The sequence below is a fragment of the Odocoileus virginianus genome, chromosome 34, assembly GCF_023699985.2.
Source record: "Odocoileus virginianus isolate 20LAN1187 ecotype Illinois chromosome 34, Ovbor_1.2, whole genome shotgun sequence".
Lineage (NCBI taxonomy): Eukaryota > Metazoa > Chordata > Mammalia > Artiodactyla > Cervidae > Odocoileus > Odocoileus virginianus.
Genome location: NC_069707.1, coordinates 33,413,208 through 33,435,297, shown reverse-complemented (window position 1 = coordinate 33,435,297; position 22,090 = coordinate 33,413,208). Strand labels below are relative to the sequence as shown.

At 36.7% G+C, this 22,090-nt stretch overlaps 1 protein-coding gene across 1 annotated transcript in view; it reads left to right on the top strand.

Annotated features, from left to right (window-relative positions):
• L3MBTL3 (L3MBTL histone methyl-lysine binding protein 3) overlaps nt 1-22,090 on the top strand; it is a 106,436-nt gene that overhangs the window by 52,649 nt on the left and 31,697 nt on the right. Inside the window, exons 15-17 of the mRNA XM_070461600.1 lie at nt 1,805-1,927; nt 13,232-13,360; nt 14,964-15,066. Coding sequence (XP_070317701.1) covers nt 1,805-1,927; nt 13,232-13,360; nt 14,964-15,066 — 355 coding nt within the window. The remainder of the gene's footprint in view (nt 1-1,804; nt 1,928-13,231; nt 13,361-14,963; nt 15,067-22,090) is intronic.

Here is a 22,090-nt window from a genome sequence, read left to right as displayed (position 1 = left end):
TATGCTGTCCTTGACTTTTATAACTTCCATATGTTTAAGAATTACAAATCGGTCATTTTGTAGAATGTTCCTTAGTTTGAACATGAGGGGTACTTTTCGGTAATTAGACCCACGGTGTGCATCTTGGCAGGAATATCACAGAAGCAGTACCGTGTTCTCATTGGATCATCTCCTGTGCCACTTGAGGTCCGTTTATCTCATCATTGGTTGGTTTTTACCAGTGATTGATCAAAATGGTAGTTACCGGGTTTATCCGTGGATGTAGGGGGTTTTTTGTCTGTAATTATTAAGGATTTTGAGAAGACACTTTGACATTGTATAAATATCCTGCACTTTGGTCCCATGTCGCGTCTTAGTTTCAGCATCTGTTGATATTTCTAGTGTGAATGAATATTCTGATAGTTGCTAAATGGTGATTTTTCTTATTCAGTCTTTTGTTGTACATAATTAGATGACATACTTCTGCAAAAAATAGCTTTCTCGTCTTCCTATTTATGCATTCATTTTATTAATATCAACATGGACCCAAATAATACTATTATCATCAGTGGCTTATATTCCATTACTAACATTGTTTATTTTCATGTTCAGATTTTCTCACGTTTGGCCAGAGGGAAACCCTTTAGACTGGTTTCTGTGTCCTTTTGACATGTTTTTATTATTTTTTTGGAGAAATTTCCTATTTTCTGGCACAGCTGGGCTTATCTTGTGTTTTCCCTGACCCAACCTTGACACCACCCATTTCTCCCAGACTCTATGGTTTATTTTTTTAGAGAATGATTTGTAGACACTAAGATCTGGACACTCGATGTGCTCACTGCTACTGAACTAATGCTGCTGTTGGCCTTTCAGGGGACATATGGTTAAGTAAATATATATAAAAATTTGTTTATTTCTATGTCCATTTATAGATATTGAAAACCATGAATGTATACCATTAGCTGCAGTTCATATCTAACACCACCGAATTCATTCTAGTTTTTCACTTTTCATATTTATAGTCAGTGAGAAATCTTGCTTCTCTTCTCCAGTATATTTACTTACTTTATCAGTAAGGACTACATAAAGTAGCCATAAAGAGGACTGCATAAAGTAGCCAGCTTCCTCCCCTACTGAGCCAACCCTGATTACTACTCATGTCTCCCTAAGGGGCTTTGGACTCTGGAGGAAACAGGAGAGTGAGATGGAGGAAGGATGTTGTTATTATACATTCTATTAATACTGTTCCATGATTTATTTTAACTTATTTGTTTGGCCTAATAATATGATTGTCTGGAATATTTCACATATTGGTGTATATATAAACCTGCCTCATTCTTTTTATTAAATGCTTTCTGTTTTACATTTACAATATTTATGTGTGTGTATGTGTATATATATATATTTGCACATTTCTATATTGATGGTCATTTAACTGATTTTTACATTTTCACATTTACAAATGATACATTTTCTTTGTACACACAGATGAGATTCTTCCTAAATTAATAGAAGTAAAATTTCTAGATTAAAGGGTATTTATATTTGTGTGTTTGTGTATATCTTGTGTTTTAAGACTATCTTGAGAATGCAAATTATATATATTCTCATTTAAAAGTTAATAGAGAAATCATGATCTAGATGAAAACTACTGCATTATTACATGTGGTTCCAAATGTGTAATCAGTTTTAAGTTGTTTTGTGTAATATGAGCATGCTTTTTTTCATTATAATGATAACAATATCTCATAATTTTATAGGCCTGCTTGTGGTTGTCACTATCATTTTGGTTAAACCTGATAGGATTTACTGTTTTCATTCTTAGGTTACCCAAATGTGAAACATTTTTCTTGGGATAAATACTTAGAAGAAACCAATTCTTTACCTGCTCCTGCAAGAGCTTTCAAAGTGGTGAGATATTATACTTTACAATATTTGATTCATTTATGTTCATAATAGTGTTCAGTCATTGAAATTTAAGAACAGAAAAAGTATTGGTAAACAGGAACAAGAGAGAAGCAGAAGACCAAAGATGTTTTTGAATTTTTACAATTTTGAAAGAGAAAATGATTACTGGGGTGGGGGGGGGTTTGTTGTTGCCAATTAAAGAATACTTCCATTTTGGGCTTTAAAGTCTCCTTGGAAAACAATTATGTTTGAATTGGTTTGCAGTGAGTTAATTGTACAGCAGACTTCTGTTTTTCCAGCTAGATATTCTGAAAGAGCAAACAGCACAAGATATCTGTTGTTTTATAATGAAAATTTTATTTCTTCATTCCTTTGGGTTTGTTTATGGCAAGCTGAGATGTTGTTTTTTTTTTTTAAATGTTATTGCTATAAATCAGCATATTTGACTACCGCAGTACAAGGTCATCCGTTTTGATTATAGTGTCTTTCTAACCCAGGTAATTGCTTCTTGCACATTAAGATTCAGAGTTAACCTCATTTGTGCGCAAGGGAAGAATACAAAAATTTAAAATTTTTTTAAATCTCAAATGCTTTATTTATTTATTTATTTTTTCCAGTTTAGTATGCCTGCCCTTTTTTTTTCCCACATATTTTTATTAGTTGGAGGCTAATTACTTTACAGTATTGTAGTGGTTTTTGCCATACGTCGACATGAATCAGCCATGGATTTACATGTGTTCCCCATCCTGATCCCACCTCCCAATTCCCTCCCCATCCCATCCCTCTGGGTCTTCCCAGTGCACCAGCCCTGAGCACTTGTCTCATGCATCCAACCTGGGCTGGCGATCTGTTTCACACTTGATAATATACATGTTTCAATGCTATTCTCTCAGATCATCCCACCCTTGCCTTCTCCCACAGAGTCCAAAAGTCTGTTCTGTACATCTGTGTCTCTTTTTCTGTTTTGCATATAGGGTTATCTTTACCATCATTTTAAATTCCATATATATGTGTTAGTATACTGTATTGGTCTTTATCCTTCTGGCTTACTTCACTCTGTATAATGGGCTCCAGTTTCATCCATCTCATTAGAACTGATTCAAATGTATTCTGTTTAATGGCTGAGTAATATTCCATTGTGTATATGTACCACAGCTTTCTTATCCATTCATGTGCTGATGGGCATCTAGGTTGCTTCCATGTCCTGGCTATTATAAACAGTGCTGCAATGAACATTGGGGTACACGTGTCTCTTTCAGATCTGGTTTCCTTGGTGTGTATGCCCAGAAGTGGTATTGCTGGGTCATATGGCAGTTCTATTTCCAGTTTTTTAAGGAATCTCCACACTGTTCTCCATAGCGGCTGTACTAGTTTGCATTCCCACCAACAGTGTAAGAGGGTTCCCTTTTCTCCACACCCTCTCCAGCATTTATTGCTTGTAGACTTTTGGATAGCAGCCATCCTGACTGGCGTCTAGTGGTACCTCATTGTGGTTTTGATTTTCATTTCTCTGATAATGAGTGATATTGAGCATCGTTTCATGTGTTTCTTAGCCATCTGTATGTCTTCCTTGGAGAAATGTCTGTTTAGATCTTTGGCCCATTTTTTGATTGGGTCATTTATTTTTCTGGAATTCAGCTGCAGGAGTTGCTTGTATATTTTTGAGCTTAATCCTTTGTCTGTTTCTTCATTTGCTGTTATTTTCTCCCATTCTGAGGGCTGTCTTTTCACTTTTCTTATAGTTTCCTTTGTTGTGAAAAAGCTTTTAAGTTTCATTAGGTCCCATTTGTTTATTTTTGCTTTTATTTCCAATATTCTGAAAGGTGGGTCATAGAGGATCTTGTTGTGATTTATGTCGGAGAGTGTATTGCGTATGTTCTCCTCTAGGAGTTTTATAGTTTCTGGTCTTACATTTAGATCTTTAATCCATTTTGAGTTTATTTTCGTGTATGGTGTTAGAAAGTGTTCTAGTTTCATTCTTTTACAAGTGGTTGACCAGTTTTCCCAGCACCACTTGTTAAAGAGGTTGTCATTGTATATCCTTGCCTCCTTTGTCAAAGATAAGGTGTCCATAGGTTTGTGGATTTATCGCTGGGCTTTCTATTCTGTTCCATTGATCTATATTTCTGTCTTTGTGCCAGTACATACTGTCTTGATGACTGGGGCTTTGTAGTATAGTCTGAAGTCAGGCAGGTTGATTCCTCCAGTTCCACTCTTCTTTCTCAAGATTACTTTGGCTATTCGAGGTGTTTTGTATTTCCATACAAACTGTGAAATTATTTGTTCTCGTTCTGTGAAGAATACCATTGGTAGCTTGATAGGGATTACACTGAATCTATAGATTGCTTTGGGTAGTATACTCATTTTCACAATATTGATTCTTCCAATCCATGAACACGGTATATTTCTCCATCTGTTTGTGTCCTCTTTGATTTCTTTCATCAGTGTTTTATAGTTTTCTATGTATAGATCTTTTGTTTCTTTAGGTAGATATACTCCTAAGTATTTTATTCTTTTTGTTGCAATGGTGAATGGTATTGTTTCCTTAATTTCTCTTTCTGTTTTCTCATTGTTAGTGTATAGGAATGCGAGGGATTTCTGTGTGTTAATTTTATATCCTGTGACTAGTATTCATTGATTAGCTCTAGTAATTTTCTGGTAGAGTCTTTAGGGTTTTCTATGTATAGGATCATGTCATCTGCAAACAGCGAGAGTTTTACTTCTTCTTTTCCTATCTGGATTCCTTTTATTTCTTTTTCTGCTCTAATTGCTGTAGCCAACACTTCCAAAACTATGTTGAATAGTAGTGGTGAGAGTGGGCACCCTTGTCTTGTTCCTGAGTTTAGAGGAAATGCTTTCAATCTTTCACCGTTGAGGATAATGTTTGCTGTGGGTTTGTCATATATAGCTTTTATTATGTTGAGGTATGTTCCTTCTATTCCTGCTTTCTGGAGAGTTTTTATCATAAATGGATGTTGAATTTTGTCAAAGGCTTTTTCTGCATCTATTGAGATAATCATATGGTTTTTATCTTTCAATTTGTTAATGTGGTGTATTACATTGATTTGTGGATATTAAAGAATCCTTGCATTCCTGGGATAAAGCCCAGTTGGTCATGATGTATGATCTTTTTAATATGTTGTTGGATTCTGTTTGCTAGAATTTTGTTAAGGATTTTTGCATCTATGTTCATCAGTGATATTGGCCTGTAGTTTTCTTTTTTTGTGGCATCTTTGTCTGGTTTTGGTATTAGGGTGATGATGGCCTCATAAAATGAGTTTGGAAGTTTACCTTGTTTTGCAATTTTCTGGAAGAGTTTGAGTAAGATAGGTGTTAGCTCTTCTCTAAATTTTTGGTAGAATTCAGCTATGAAGCCATCTGGTCCTGGGCTTTGTTTGCTGGAAGATTTCTGATTACAGTTTCGATTTCCATGCTTGTGATGGGTCTGTTAAGATCTTCTATTTCTTCCTGGTTCAGTTTTGGAAAGTTATACTTTTCTAAGAATTTGTCCATTTCTTCCAAGTTGTCCATTTTATGGACATAGAGCTGCTGGTAGTAGTCTCTTATGATCCTTTGTATTTCAGTGTTGTCTGTTGTGATCTCTCCATTTTCATTTCTAATTTTGTTAATTTGGTTCTTCTCCCTTTGTTTCTTGATGAGTCTGGCTAACGGTTTGTCAATTTTGTTTACCCTTTCAAAAAAACCAGGTTTTAGCTTTGTTGATTTTTGCTACGGTCTCTTTAGTTTCTTTTGCATTTATTTCTGCCCTAATGTTTAATATTTCTTTCCTTCTACTAACCCTGGGGTTCTTCATTTCTTCCTTCTCTAGTTGCTTTAGGTGTAGAGTTAGGTTATTTATTTGACTTTTCTCTTGTTTCTTGAGGTAAGCCTGTAATGTTATGAACCTTCCCCTTAGCACTGCTTTTACAGTGTCCCATAGGTTTTGAGTTGTTGTGTTTTCATTTTCATTCATTTCTATACATATTTTGATTTCTTTTTTGATTTCTTCTATGATTTGTTGGTTATTCAGAAGCATGTTATTAGACCTCCGTATGTTGGAATTTTTAATATTTTTTTTTCCTGTAATTGAGATCTAATCTTACTGCACTGTGGTCAGAAAAGATGACTGGAATGATTTCAGTTTTTATGAATTTACCAAGGCTAGATTTATGGCCCAAGATGTGATCTATTCTGGAGAAGGTTCCATGTGCACTTGAGAAAAAGGTGAAGTTGATTGTTTTGGGGTGAAACATTCTATAGATGTCAACTAGGTCTAGCTGGTCCATTGTGTCATTTAAAGTTTGTGTTTCCTTGTTAATTTTCTGTTTAGTTGATCTATCCATAGTTGTGACTGGGGTATTAAAGTCTCCCACTATTATTGTGTTACTATTAATTTCCCCTTTCATACTCGTTAGCATTTGTCTTACATATTACGGTGCTCCTATGTTGTGTGCATATATATTTATAATTGTTATATCTTCTTCTTGGATTGATCCTTTGATCATTATGTAGTGTCCTTCTTTGTCTCTTTTCACAGCCTTTATTTTAAAGTCTGTTTTATCTGATATGAGTATTGTGACTCCTGCTTTTCTTTTGGTCTCTGTTTGCATGAGATATTTTTTTCCAGCCCTTCACTTTCAGTTTGTATGTGTCCCTTGTTTTGAGGTGGGTCTCTTGTAGACAGCATATATAGGGGTCTTGCTTGTGTATCCATTCAGCCAGTCTGTCTTTTGGTTGGGGCATTCAACCCATTTACATTTAAGGTAATTATTGATAGGTATGGTCCCGTTGCCATTTGCTTTGTTTTGGGTTTGAGTTTATACACCCTTTCTGTGTTTCCTGTCTAGAGAAGATCCTTTAGCATTTGTTGAAGAGCTGGTTTGGTGGTGCTGAATTCTCTCAGCTTTTGCTTGTCTGTAAAGCCTTTGCATTCTCCTTCATATCTGAATGAGATCCTTGCTGGGTACAGTAATCTGGGTTGTAGGTTATTCTCTTTTCATTACTTTAAGTATGTCCTGCCATTCCCTTCTGGCCTGAAGAGTTTCTATTGAAAGATCAGCTGTTATCCTTATAGGAATCCCCTTGTGTGTTATATGTTGTTTCTCCCTTGCTGCTTTTAATATTTGTTCTTTATGTTTGATCTTTGTTAATTTGATTAGTATGTGTCTTGGGGTGTTTCACCTTGGGTTTATCCTGTTTAGGACTCTCTGGGTTTCTTGGACTTGTGTGACTATTCAATGTGCTTTATAATTTGTATTTTAAAAGAGTGACAGTATTATAAGCAATGTTTTTAATAGATCCTTTTGTGTATAAATTTATAGGATTTTTAATGATAAAATTAATTGATGGGTATGGATTCAAATACATCAGAAAAGAACACCAAAATTTTTGAGAGAAAAATTGTTACATGAAGAAAAGCCATAAATTCAGGATTATACATAAGTAATGTTTAGAGTCATGAAATTTTATGGATTTTTATCTTACCCTCTAACTTGGCCTCATACAGAAAAGAGCTGCTTTGCAATTTTGCTTTGAAGTGGATAAAATCATGTTAAACTCAGTCTGCATATCTAGTATCACAGTGATATCAGAGAGAAAATCATAATTCCTCTATCTTGGCCTTTAGGTGTCTTGCATTAATTGTTCTGCATCCTTTGCATAATTTTCATGCTTGATTTTCACAGCAACACTTTTAGAACACCTGTTAGCCATCACCTTTCCTTCTGCCCGTAAATTTTTCATGGCCTATGGTTCTTGAGTTTGGATATAGTAGCCATCTGGTTGTAGTTATTATACTTTCCATTATTAGATGTTGCATTTTTGGCTAATGTTTCTTTGAAAAGATCATGTGTTGTAGTCCTTATAATTTCTAGGCCTTGGTGCTTCGATTCATGAGTCGCATGTATCTGAATATTTGAGGTATTTATTTATTTTGATGAATTTGTTGTTCTTTCTTTGGGTGTTCACCTTGGTTTTCCTTTTAGACACTTCATGTTTTTGACTTTTGCATCAATGCTTCATAATTTTATGTAAAAAAGTTTGATCAGTCTTGACTAATCAAATATACACAGTACTTTGAGTTTAAAGCTTAAGATTTTTAGGATAAAATATTGTTGGGTATTGGCTCGAATCATTCATATGCACCTGAATTGTGGGATTGGGATTTTTTTTTAGCATTGGATAAGAGCCTAAATCAAAGATTCTAGAGGAACTTTTGAGTCATGAAATTTATGGTTTTCTTACAATTGGTTAAATAAAAAAAAAGAATTCTGCTTTTGACAATTTCTTTACGTGTAAAACTGTTAACTCACTATGCAAAAATTATTCATCACAGGAGAAGCCCAGATGGAATTTCAGAAAAAACTGACTTGCTAGGTGTCATGCAAAAGTCGCATCCTTGTTTATTAGATGTTCACAGCTTGACACAGCATCATTTTAGAAAAGTCAATATTCTGTCTGGTTGTTTTCCTTTCTTTCTTTTTTAATAACGTCTTGTGAAAACTTCAGCGCTTCTGTGAGTCCTAAATTAGAACTTATGCAATAGGGAAATAGTGATTCTTATCTTGTGTAGTTTTCTACTTTCTAGTTTTAAATAGAGTTCTCCTATTAGACGACTTTTAATTTCAAGCTATTATGTGGAATGTCTATGTAATTCTGTTAATGATAATACTTCATTTCAGGTATCACTTTTTTTTATTAGTCGCGTTTTTTGGAGTATTTGGACTCCAAGCTTTGGTTCTTCTCTCGACTTTCTTCTAGAAATTCTCAGTATCTTTGTCCCTAATATTTTGATGTTTTGTGATAACATACTTTCATATGAGGGTGTCTGCCATTCTTGGATCAAAGCCATTCAGACTTGAGCAGTCCTGATCGACATTTTCTGCTCCTCTTACACTTAATGTTTCGCCTTCTTTAAAACTCATTTGGATCTTCTGGGTTACTACACGCTGAGACTGAACAAGGTCCTTGGATTGGTACCTGGACTAATGCAAAAATTCTTGCCTGAGAATTCTATTGCAGTAGGAGCCTGGCGCTACCCCAGGGTCTCATGGCTAGATCACATGAGCAACTAACGCCATATTCTGACCGCAGTTTTAGTTGTTTACTTGGACTATATTATGTTTTTAGTTTGATACTACAGGTGAAAGTATTTTGAGGAACTCTATTGAAAACTGTTACCTCAATGGCTATATTCATTGCTGTGACAAAATAAATCTCTGTTGTGACGTTTAACCACCAGTCTTCCTCATCTGTAAATCCCACCATAATTGTTCTTTCCACTCGTCCACTGATTCGATAACCATAGTTGCTACTTGATTGTGAATTCATGTTTTGCATGTACATTCACTGTATGAGGTTTAGATTCACTAAAGTGATTAGATAGCAGTTTTTAAGTATTTGCTCTTTCGTGAATTGTTTTTCTCTTTGTTTTATATATATTTAAATTACATTTTAATGAAATTAACCAAACATGTAAAATTTTTCCCAGTTCCTAGAAATGCAATCATAGAAAATGGAAATTGAAGTGTTCATTCTTTGTAAGTAAATTTTATCTTCTTTTGTTGCTTAGTTTATTTCAAATATCTGTCATCTTTGGTTATGATTTTATTCCAAATGAATAGTTTTAGAAGCATAGTTATAAGGTTTCAGTATTCACTGTACTAAAGTTATTATCTTCTTTTTTTGCATATTGTCATATATGGCAATATATTGTCAGTTTGAGGGAGGATGTTTTCATTGCCAAACTGGTATCATTTTATGAACGAGGTTTTAGGGTTTATCATTAGATATATTATCTTCACATATTCTAAGTATTTGAGAGGAAATATTTAAATGAGCCTTATTTCACGATGATACCAGTTTTGGAGTCTATATTGCAGTACAATAGTGCCTTTTCGATTTGAAATCTCAGACATATTCTTAGTTATAATGACATGTTAGGCTACACAGAGTTACACCTATAAGTTACCCCATTATACATCTAGTTCAGCACCCTTCTTTCGGGCAGCTTTTTTTTTCTTCTTTCCAATTATCACAATAATCTAGTGTGTACAGGTGTACCTTTCTTTTGTTGTTTGTTTGCTATAGGAAGATAGCTCATTTTGTAAGATTAACAAAGTCCTGGTTAAAATGATATGTTTTAGTGTAGAAACATGCAATTGGGGATAGAAAATTTCAAACAATGAGTTTTTCTATGTATTTGTAAAATGAGAATCACTTGATGTTATAGGATTAAATGCTTAAAATTACTTTGTTATGGATGATGTAATATTATTTTTAAATGGTACAATTGACCAGCAAAATGTAAGCAATGGCCTAACTCCAGTGTTTGCCGGATAGAAATATCTGTACTATGCTTTGATATCTAGTAGTATGTTTTCTTGGAGAAGGGAATGGCAACCCATGCCAGTATTCTTGCCTGGAGAATCCCATGGACAGAGGAGCCTGGCAGGCTACAGCCCACAGGGTCTCAAGAGTCAGACACAATGAGCAACTAACGCACACATATTTCTGACAGCAGTTTTTAGTTAAAGTTTACTTGACCTATAATAGTTTATTAGTTTCAGATCTACAGTGTGATTCAGTATCTTTGCAGGTTATACTCTATTAAAAGTTATTACAACATAATGGCTATAATTCCCTTTGCTGTGCAGTATATCCTTGTTGCTGATCTGTTTTATACACAGTAGTTCTTATCTGTTAATCCCGCACCACTAATTGGTTCTTTCTCCTCTGTCTCTCCCCTTTGATAACCACTAGTTTGCTCTCTGTATCTGTGAATCTTTCTGTTTTGCATGTACATTCACTTGTATGATGTTTTAGATTCCACATATAAGTGATTAGATAGCAGTTTTTAAGTGTATTTGCTCCTTATCAGATAATTGTATTGCTCTTGTGTTCATAATATTTAAATTAAATTTTAACTCTGAAATTTAACCTTAAACTGCTAAAATTCTCCCAGTTGCCAGCCAGCCTAGTTTGTAGAAGAGATTCAGCTTATTTATAGTAACTAAAATTTTATCTTCTTTTTGTTGCATACTGTCATATATTGTCAATATATCTGTCATCTTTGGTAGGTGACTTTTCATTCCCAAACTGAGATATCAGTTTTAGCCAGCCTAGTTTGTAGAAGAGTTTCAGCTTATTCACAGCAACTAAAGTATTGTCTTCTTTTTGTTGCATATTGTCATATATTGGCAATGTATCTGTCATCTTTGATAGATGACTTTTCATTGCCAAACTGGGATATCAGTTTTAATGAAAACTAGGAAGGGGTTTATGGTATCATTAGATATATTATCTTCAACATATTCTTAAAGGTATTTGAGAGGAAATTATTAAAAGAACCCTTTTATTTATGATGATACCAAGATTTTTGGAGTCTATATTGCAGTACAATAGTGTCCTTTTCAATATCATTGGAAATTCTCAGTACACAGTAGAATTACTTAGAAGTTAAGTAAATGACATGTTAGGTACACAGAAGTTACACCTATAAGTTATACCAAGTTATACGTCTAAGTTCAGAACCTTATTGTTGGGCTCAGCCAGTTTTTTTTTCTTCTTATTTTCAATTATCACAAGTAATTCTAGTGTGTATCCAGGTTGGAGAACCATTTACTTATTAGGATTGAGTTTGTTTGCTATAGGAAGATAGCTAAATTTTGTAAGATTTAACAAATGTCACATGAGTTACATGAATATTGTTTGCAGTGTAGAAGACATGCAATTTGGGAATAGAAATTTCAGAAAACAAGAGTTTTTCATGTATCTAGTAAAATGGAGCACTATCACTTGATGATTAGTTGAGAATTAGAATGCTTAAAACTTACTTTAGTGCTATGGATTATGTATAACTTCTTATTTATTGGTAGTATTGACAGCATATGGAGAAGGCAATGGCAGCCCACTCCAGTGTTCTTGCCCGGAGAATCCCAGGGACGGGGGAGCCTGGTGGGCTGCGGTCCATGGGGTCGCTAAGAGTCAGGCACAACTGAGCAACTTGACTTTCACTTTTCACTTTCATGCACTGGAGAGGGAAATGGCAATCCACTCCAGTGTTCTTGCCTGGAGAATCCCAGGGACGGCGGAGCCTGGTGGGCTGCCGTCTGTGGGGTCGCACAGAGTCGGACACGACTGAAGCGACTCAGCAGCAGCAGCATTGACAGCATAAGCTGATGTTCTTAATTTTCAGTGTTATTTGAACATTACTTTTGATCAGAGGAAGGAAAAGGGTTGTTTCAAGTTAAACAGCTTTAAGTGTTGCTTTTACATGCAATGTATGTGGACTGAACAAGTTTATTTTGGATCCATGAATCTTAAGCTGGTTACTCTTCCTGACTGACTGTGATTTTTTTCTCCATTTTAAAATTTTATCCATGATTTTCTCCAGATGTGGAGTTCTGTGGGATTTAATTCTAGGATTAATTGATTTCTAAGCTTGAGAAAGCAGATTCATTGCAAAGGGCATTATTTTGAACCCATATATACATGCTTTATTAACTCTGTACTTCTTCATTACATAAATATACCATAAGTTATATAACCAGTCTCATGGATGGTAGGCATTCTGGTTTTTTTCTGGCACAACAATGAATTGAGTTATTTAGATTATCAAGTCAAAGATGATATGTTTAACTGTTAATCATTGTTGCCAAATACCTCTCCAGAAATATCTCACCAGTCAAGACTCCTGTCAGTGGTCTATGAGAGGGTCCATTAATCTCGTGTTCACTAGCTCTAGGAGTCACCAAAATGGAACATTCTGGCAGATCGAAAGGAAAAGAATTGCATCTTGTGATTTTTAATTTGTAGCTTTTTAGTTATAAGTGAAGTTGTCTTTTTGTATGTTTACCATTTATTTTTATTTTTCTGTTAATGACCTGCTTGTTACTTTTCCACCTTTTCTGTTAGGTTTTTCATCTTTTTATACTGATACATGATTTTTTTATGAATTGAAGAACAAAGTACATTGTCACATGTTAACAAATATGTTTTTCAGGTTTCTTTTGGGTTTTTCATCTTGCTAGCAGTAGTATTTGCCATTGTGAAGACTTGAACTTTGATGTAGTTGAGTTGATACATCTTTCATTTATGGCTTTTGAGTTTGGCATCTTACTTATGAAGGCTACTGAACTCTTAAGATAAATACATTAATTCATGCTTTCTTCTAGAACTTTTATTGTTCAGTTTTCATTATTTGAGTTTTTATCCATCTGACATCTATTGTGTTTAATTTATATGTATATTCAGTGTACTATTTATAAGTTAGAATGAAGATGGTTACCATTGGCAGAGTTTTTACTGTAAGGATTTTTGTGACCTGAATTAAACTGTTGATCTCTTTTTGTTATCCAGGTTCACTTTGATGGCTGGAATAGTTGCTATGATTACTGGATAGATGCAGATTCTCCTGACATTCACCCTGTTGGTTGGTGTTCAAAAACTGGGCATCCTCTTCAACCTCCTTTGAGTAAGATACATCAGGATTACTTAAATGTTTCCACTATTGCATAGTGTGCTTAATATTCTCTTTTCCATCTCATTCTACTTCTCTACTGTACATTTTTTCTCTATGTAGTTGTTTTTCCTCTTACTGTATTTTTAGTTAACCTTTTAATTAACTTTTAGTCAAAAGTACATAAAAGAAAAAATTTAATATTTGCAAAAGTAGTGTGTGCCTAGACTTTTATTTAACAGTCTTCATCATCTTTTAAAACTAGTACTAAATTTTGGTAGACAATTTGTCAGACTATCAAAATTTTAATGTATCAATGTTGATGTCCTAATAGTGACTTGATACAACAGTTTTGCAAAGGAGTACCATCAGGAGAAACTGGGCAAAGTATACAAGGGATCTCCCTCTGTGTTTACTTACAATTGCATGTGAATCTACCATCACCTCAATAAAAATTTTAGTTAAATTCAATTTTTTGAAAAAGATATGCCAAGAATTTAACATGTGTGTGCTGTCACTTCAGTCATGTCTGACTCTGTGCGACCCCATGGACTGTAGCCCACCAGGCTCCTCTGTCCATGGGATCCTCCAGGCAAGAATACTAGAGTGGGTTGCCATGCCCTCCTCTAGGGAATATTCCCCACCCAGGGACTGAACCCATGTCTCCTTCAGCTCCTGCATTGCAGGCGGATTCTTTACCGCTAAGCCACCGGGGAAGCCTTGAGCTTAACATATTGGATTTCAATTGTGGAGGAAAGTAAATACATTGTAAAAAGAAAAATGTGGCAATACAATACATTATTGTGGGCTTTCTTAAAAAGTTAGCATGCCCTCCCCAACTAGTGGCTTCATTCCTGGATGTCACCTAGAAACTTCAAAAGGCCACCAGAATGCACTGCATGATATTGGTCACAGTATGTTTAAAATAATAAACCTTGGGAACAAATATTGCTTAAATAAATTTTGGTGCACTTATAGTACAACTACTGTGCAAATCATAAAAATATTACTGTTCAGTTGAAGCTAAAGACCAAAGAAGACTGCTTCAGAATAGTATATACCCATGTTGTCCCTAATTTATATGGCCAAAGTAAACCAAAGATTTGATACATGTACATATGCAAATGTAGGTACATTTGGGACCACTTAGAACATCTAGGAAGGTCATGTTAACATGGTTAGTCAGGACTAAGGAGGGTATGAAATGTAAAGAGAGTCACTTAAAGGGGATCTATAGCTGTTATTCTGTATCCTGGTGTGTTGTTTGAAGTTTTCACAGCGTGCGAGTGTGCATATGTTAATTATGTTATTTACTTGATCAAGCTGTTTAGAATCATCTCATTATTTCAGATTTAGGTATCTCTGGAATTTGTGACATTTTGAAAGAGGGTTGGATCAAAGTTTACCGTTTCACTATTAAAGACAGTGTGAACAAAGTGCTAGGTAAAACCTTCAGAAGTAGAGCCTTTAAACAGTTTTAATTTTGTAGGGCCTTCCTTTTCTGTATGTAAGTATTGATTGAAAAATTGTTGTTGTTGTTGTTTTTCTCATTCTGCTCCAAGGCATTTGCCTGTCACAGCCTTAACTTTTTGCTTTTCTCTTTGGCTTTTTGTAATAGGCCCCTTAGAACTGATGGAAGCCTCGGAGCACGGAGGCTGCACGACCCCAGGATGCAGAGGGATTGGCCACTTTAAGAGAGCGAGACACCTGGGCCCTCACAGGTATTTGGTGCTCCCGCTCACTTGGAGAGTCCTCCTGTGGTCGGACAGAGGTGCCTGTCCCTTGTTAGGTGGGCGGTAATGGTTTCCACGCACACTTGGTAGATATGAACCAATTCTGCATTCAGATCCATAGGAACTGTGGTTGTCATGGTGACCATGTAAAAATGAAGAGTGTATGTGTAGTTAAATATTCCTGGGAGAGAATGCATTTGTGATTTAAAATAGATTTACAGTAGCTTCTTGGCAACCTGACTAGTTTTATGGATACTTTACATCTTAAAGTCATTTGGGGGGTGACCATTAATAGTGAGAAGAGGGCGGAACTTGTTCAAAGTATTTGTTTGGTAAAATATTCTGATTGGGTGACTCAACAGTTTGAATAGTGAGAGGTGAGATTATTGTAGATTAGCAGCAAAGATCACAAAAAGCACAAATATAAATAGACACATTTCAGAATACATTGGTCAAAGTTAAGTGGTTTTCAATATTTTTCTCTTACAAGCAAAATTATACATTTGAAATTTGGTGTGTTACTTGGGTGATTTGAGTTATTTGTAGACATATTCAAATACTGCTGGAATAGCAAGAATTTCTGTGATTTTAACTGGGATTTTTAGAGAAAAGAGGCATCACCTATTCTGATATATATTAAAATAATAATTTGTCAGTGTAAAGTGTTCTAACTGCATGTTAATTGGATTGCCCAGTAAGAAAAATGATTCCTTGTTTATCTAGTTTATACAGGTTGTGAATCTTGGTCCTTAAAACATCTGAAGATTGCCCTGCCTGTTTCTCTAAGAATTAATAGGAACTGTAAAGTTGACATGGCTGTTTTATCTTCATATAGTTTTCTTCTTCCTTAAATTTCTGTAACCTCAAAGCCTTTTGCAACACTACTGCCAAGCTTGTTTTATGGGATTCAGTGTGTTCCAGAGTAAAAATCTGCATGTAGACAGGATCATGATTCCATTTGCAAATATCCATTTAAAAATCCTTTTCGTGGCTTGTATGACTCCAAGCCAAAAGCAGTATGATTAAGGGGAGATAAAAATACTGTATCCTAGGAGTGATTCAGTATTGGCCAGTGAAGGCACCTGGATTACTTTCAGGCATTACCCTCCCCATCCCTGTGTGGGCATGTTCCAAGATCCCCAGTGGATGCCTGAAACCTGGCATAGTACTGAACCCTATATGTATTATGTTTTTTCCTATTCATGCATACCTATGATAAAGTTTGACTTATAAATCAAGTACAGTAAGAGATTGGCAACAATAATATTAAAGTAGAACAGTTATAAATAATGTACTGTAATACAAGTTATGTGAACGTTGTCTCTCTAAAGTCGTACTGTACCCATTGAATGCCTTTTCCATTTTAACTATGCATCTGTTACACACTGTGGTCCTCACTTTTGCAGTTTGAGGTACGGTAGGAGTACTAGGACAAATTTCTTTTTCCTCACAATTTGACAGAAGATTCATTTTTACTGTAGAGATTGTTTCTTTCCCCATGAAGTTGAGAGTTGTCACCTGTTCACCAAAGGAAGCACTTTATGGATTCTCTTTGGTGTACCTGAAGTGCCAGCATCACTGCTGTTGTGCTTTGGGGCTATTATTGGTACATCAAGGATGACTTAACACAAGCACTGTGATACCTTGCCGGTGGATCTGATAACAAAGGAGGCTGCTAGGTCACTAACGGGCTGGATGCACTGGACTGAGGGGTGATTTTCTCCTCACAGGGCCAGAGTGGGACACCGTGAGATTTCATCATGCTGCTCAGGAAGGTGCACAGTTTAAAATTTATTGTTTATTTCTGGAATTTTTCATTTAGCATTTTCATACTTAGATTGACCTCTGATAAGTGAAATCATAGAAAGCAAAACCACAGATAAGGAGTGACTATGGTATATAAACCCAAATAACTCATTAGTATGCCAGACTTCTTTATATGTCTGTAAATTCTTTCATTCAGTAAATATTTTTGAGCAGCAGGTTTTTTTCCCTAGTAGCATGTATTGGATAACCTTCTGGTGACCCTATAATACTGGACTATGATTTTCTTCATTTTTTTGGTGAAGCCTCCCTGACACTAGGGGTCTCTCTAACCTGCCTGATTGATGGTGGGTGAGGAGGGAGCCAGGAATAGCACCTAGTCTAACTGTGCCCCTGACCACTCCCCTGTCTGAGAATCAGGCGTGGCTTTCCGAATAAGTCACAGATCTAGCCTTCAAAGAACTCAGGGACTAATGAAACGATAAAAACTCAATTTAATTGAAATATGAGATACAAAGTGATAACTAATATTGAAACTTTGACATGTGTACCTTTCTGCTTTGCAACCCTAAGGCGTTCACTGAACCAAAGGCAGTTTGCTCAAATTATGAAGGAAAAGATCAAAGAAATCTTAAAAATGGGTGAATACGGACATTATGTTGTGTGGTACAATAAAAAATTTACAAAGAACTTTTCTTTCTGGTCTTCAGGAAGAAAATCCACCTATATTATAGCAATGTCTGTAATCTCTTTAGCAGTGCTGAAGGTCTGAGCAGAGAGGCTTGGCTGTCACGGCAAGGTCTGTGCCAGGAGTCTGTCCACTGCTTGATGGCACCAGCCACTCATTAAGACCACCTTTCCCCAGATGAGTTGTGGACCTCAGAGGTGGTCCACCCCCATTGCACAAAGTTTCAGTGATCACCTCTGCAGCGTTTTTTCCAAGATGCAGTGTTCTATTTGCTAAGTGAAGGGAAAAATTATGAGGAGAATCATATAAGATGTTATGGAGAAATGTGGTTTAAAAAAAAAAAATCTTTCCGTATAATTGAAGCCATAGTGGAGAATGACGTATTGTTTGGGGAATGAAGGAGGAAGTAGGCATCACGGCTTACACGACATGCATTGATACAGAAGTGTTCATTTCCTTGTCACCTATCAGACGTGGCTGGCAGATCTGCGCATAGTTTGGGGCAGGAATGCAGTCCAGAGGACCGGCGGACAGTGTCGACTCCTGCCTGTGTTGTGGCTTCCCGTTTTCTCAGCCCACTCTGCTGGTTTTTCTTGGTCTTCCTGAACATGCTGTTCTCTTCGTAGAGCTTAATGCTCTTTATCTGGAGGAACATTAACCCTTAGTAGCCACCGTGTGTTTGCCATTTCCTTACTAGACTTGTGGAAGAACCGCTGCATCACGAATGTTCTTTGACGGGACTGGCGCTTATTTTTGTCCTTGCCAAGAATGCTGTGTTTAGGAAAATGTAATGAGAAAATTCTCTTCGGATTAATGTGAGAAACTGCATAAATCAAAACATGCATTCTTTGCTTAGATGACAAAGAAAGTTGCTCTTTTGGCAAGAATTATCAATTTTATGAACATGTAAGCACAGGCCTATGTTTTGACTAGGATGTGTTGTTAGCATCTCCAAAAATTACAATAGTTGAATTTGATCTAAGAAGTGTTAGAAATAGAAATGTGTTCTCAACAATGAAATTTAAGCATGTGCACTTTTTAAATGTGAAGATATAAATGATCAGTGAGCGAGTTGGATGTGGATATGGTGTTCCCATTTCTAGAGATGCTCAGCAGTCAGATGACAGCTCTGTCTCTAGCAAGGCAGTATTAGTATTGGCTGTGTCATGATGTATCCCTTCCCTGACTCCCTCATTTGGCTTACTGAGAGGTCATAATGACAAGAGATTAAAGGAGAACTAAAGTTATATAAAATGGAATATTTTGCATATCTGATGTCTTCAGAAGTGAAGTAAATCTTCCCTATGTAAGATCTTATCTCAGTAAAATTAAACAGGAAAAGAAAAAAAGAGAGAGAGTACCTCCTACAACCTCTAAAGGATATTTATAAAGTCCATGGAGAGTTTTTAAAAATAACTCTGTTTTTAAAAATTAAAAACACCTGCAAACCACAGTCATCATTTTAATTCAAGATTCAGTCCACTCATGGAACAAACATTTATTGAGTGCCTGCTGTGTGCAGATACTGGGCTAGGTGATGGGCTGTACAGAGGAGAAGGCCTCACTTCTAAGGAGGCCAGCATGGTATAAACAGGGATTTGGAGACGCATGAATGAGTAGCGCTCAGAATCATCACCTTTTCCTGAGGGAAGCAGTGATGCCTCCGTAAGCAAGGCGTGTTACGGAGTTTCTAATGCTGTTGTTTATTTTTGCTGATGGCCTTTTACCCAGTAGGGGTGAAGTGTTCCTCTTCTCCTTTTAAAATAATAATCCTAGGCTGGCTTTTTTTGTGTGTGACTTCCTAGGTGCCAGGCTCTGTTTTAGGACTTAGATCTGTTATCTCATTCTCTCAGCAGCTTTATAAAGCTGGCACTGCTCTAATCTCTGTTTCACAGAAGTGGGAACAGAGATTTAGAATGCTTGAGAAAAGTACCCAAGATCAGGGAGTGGCAGACCCAGGATTCAGCCTAGGCTCTTAAGGCACTAAAGCCCCTACTCTTAACCGCTAGAGTCTCATGCAAACCACAGTAGCTGGATAGAACTTGTATTTTATAGATTCCTGTCTTGACAGAGTGAGAATGAGCATGTGAGCACTTAGGAAATGGAAGACATTGTCCAGTTGTTTAAATAAATGTATTTACAACTAAAAAGGTTGTAAAAGTGGCAGTGGGAGGCAGTGAACAAGGCCGTTTTTCCGCCTTTCCTAATACACTGGACAGTCTTTCCAAGGAAAACCTGCCTCCTTACAGGGGCCAGTGGGCCAAGAATTTATATATATGTATATAGCAGGTATGGAATGATTTGCTAACAGAACAGGGTGCACCCTAATAAAGTCCCCATAGTAAAGAGCTGTGCAATCCTGTGTGAGTCTGTTCCCCTGATGTCTGGGGAGCTGTGTAACAGCAGAGTTATGTGTACATGTATAATTGCATGTGCCAATGACCATTTCTAAGCACACCTGTTGTGCCATGGGCCCAGCCTTACTTCTGTTTTGTTATTAGAAACTTAATAGATGAGAAAAATGAAAATGATTATAAGCCCAGTGAAACCCACTTTTCCCAGAGAAGTTTGATCAGCACTTCTGCGTTTATAAAGTCATTAAAACTGCATATGAATTTTATAAACTTAAAAATGAGGAAATTGGCCCAGAAAGGTTAAGTACTGCCTCAGTTCATATTTAACCTTTCTGAGCTTCCTTGGTGGCGCAGTAGTAAAGAATCTGCCTGCTGTTGCAAGAGATGCAGGTTCGATCCCCGGGTCTGGAGGATCCCCTGGAGGAGGAAATGGCAACCCATTCCAGTATTCTTGCCTGGGAAATCCCATGGACAGAGGAGCCTGGGGGGCTGCAGTCCGTGGAGTCGCAAAGAGTTGGCATGACTGAGCATTCACACACAGGTCATAGCTATATGGCAGCATCATCTTGCTGAGAGGTGGTACTCTCAGGTTTAATTGCCATGGATTAGGGATAAAGAAATAATTCAGTATTGCAAGGTACTTTTTGCTCCTGTAGGAGACAGCTGGAGTTCATACGCTAATGGGATGATACTAAGCAAGGTCCCTTTTTTAAAGCCTCAGTCTCTGCATCTATAAAATAAGCATGAGAATAGGAATGATTTTCCAGGTTTGTGGGAGTTAGATGACATGCAAGTAAAGCAACGTACCCTGGGTAACACACTACATCTGTGTAATGTTTGTTGTCATTCTCTTCATTTTACAAGTGTCTTGTAAAACAAAGTCTTCCACGTTGTGTTTGCTCCTTGTGGACAGAGCTGCGGAACACATTTAGAGCCAGGTTCTTGGTTTCCATCTGGGGCGTTGCCCATCCCTCTGTGCACACTTCATTTGCATGCTGTGCCTTTCTTGTTTTTTTTAAATCACCTCCCACCATGGGAACCAGCTGGCTTCCCTTTCTGTCCCAGAGTAGTTGTGAGAACTGGGGATGTTTAAACCCATTTGATTTTTCTCAGGGTTCAGAAGAAGAGAAGGCTTAGCACAATATGTATAGCTGATCAGCACAAGATTGTGTTGGTTGATCATCCTGGCCCAGTAGTATATCTTTGCTCGGAAGGCTGTGATTGTTTCCCTGCTTCGAAATGAGAGTTTGAAATTTCCCTCTGGCCCTAGCAACCGAGGTAAAGGGGATATTTAGGTGCCAAGTCTCATTCTGCAGTCTTGCCTCTCTGAGCTACCCACGTTTACATATGGTGGTCTAGAGAGGCATCCTGTTCCTTCACTTAATCAACAAACAGGAAGGGGCTGCCCTTGGGGGGCTTATAAACCTTCTAAACTACAACTATTCACTGTAGTGTGTAGGTGGGGACCCAGTCCATCTAAAAATCTGGGAATCTTCCATGTGTTAGAGTGGGGTTAAAATCAGCACCCTCATTTTCTTTTCTTTCTTCATATCTGATGAATTTCAAAATGAACATACAGACAGTCATAAAGTAATTGTAAAGCCAGGTGTTTAACAGTGAGTCAAACATTTGATGGTTGTGATATTCTAGGAAGAGCAACATATTATGTCTCAAAAGAAATAATCAAAAAAATTTATATTTGTATTTTTTTCCTGCCACTTTTTCCCCCGAGTGATAGTCACTCAATTGTGTTCAATTCTTTCGACCCATGGACTGAAGCCCATCAGGCTCCTCTGTCCATGAGATTCTCCAAGCAAGAATACTGGCATGGGCAGCCATTTACTTCTCCAGGGATCTTCCCAACCCAGGGATTGAACCCAGGTCTCCTGCATGGCAGGCAAATCCTTGACCATCTGAGCCACCAAGTAGATAATTTGCAATAGGGTACATAGACAATATGAGGAAGAAAGAATAAACTCAGACTTGTCTGTGATCTGAGAGTTGGTTAGTGTATTTCCTTTATCAGAAAGAAAAAATCAAAAGCAAGAAGAGATAGTTGTGTTTTTCAGCTTTTTTTGTTTTCAGGGGAAGGGAGTTCATTAAAGATGAGTTTGGTTTTAACCATGTTTATTATAAGACATAGCAGTATAAAATAACATGTAAGTAAAGATAATAAAGATGTCCTTTTGCTTACAAGTTATCCGTG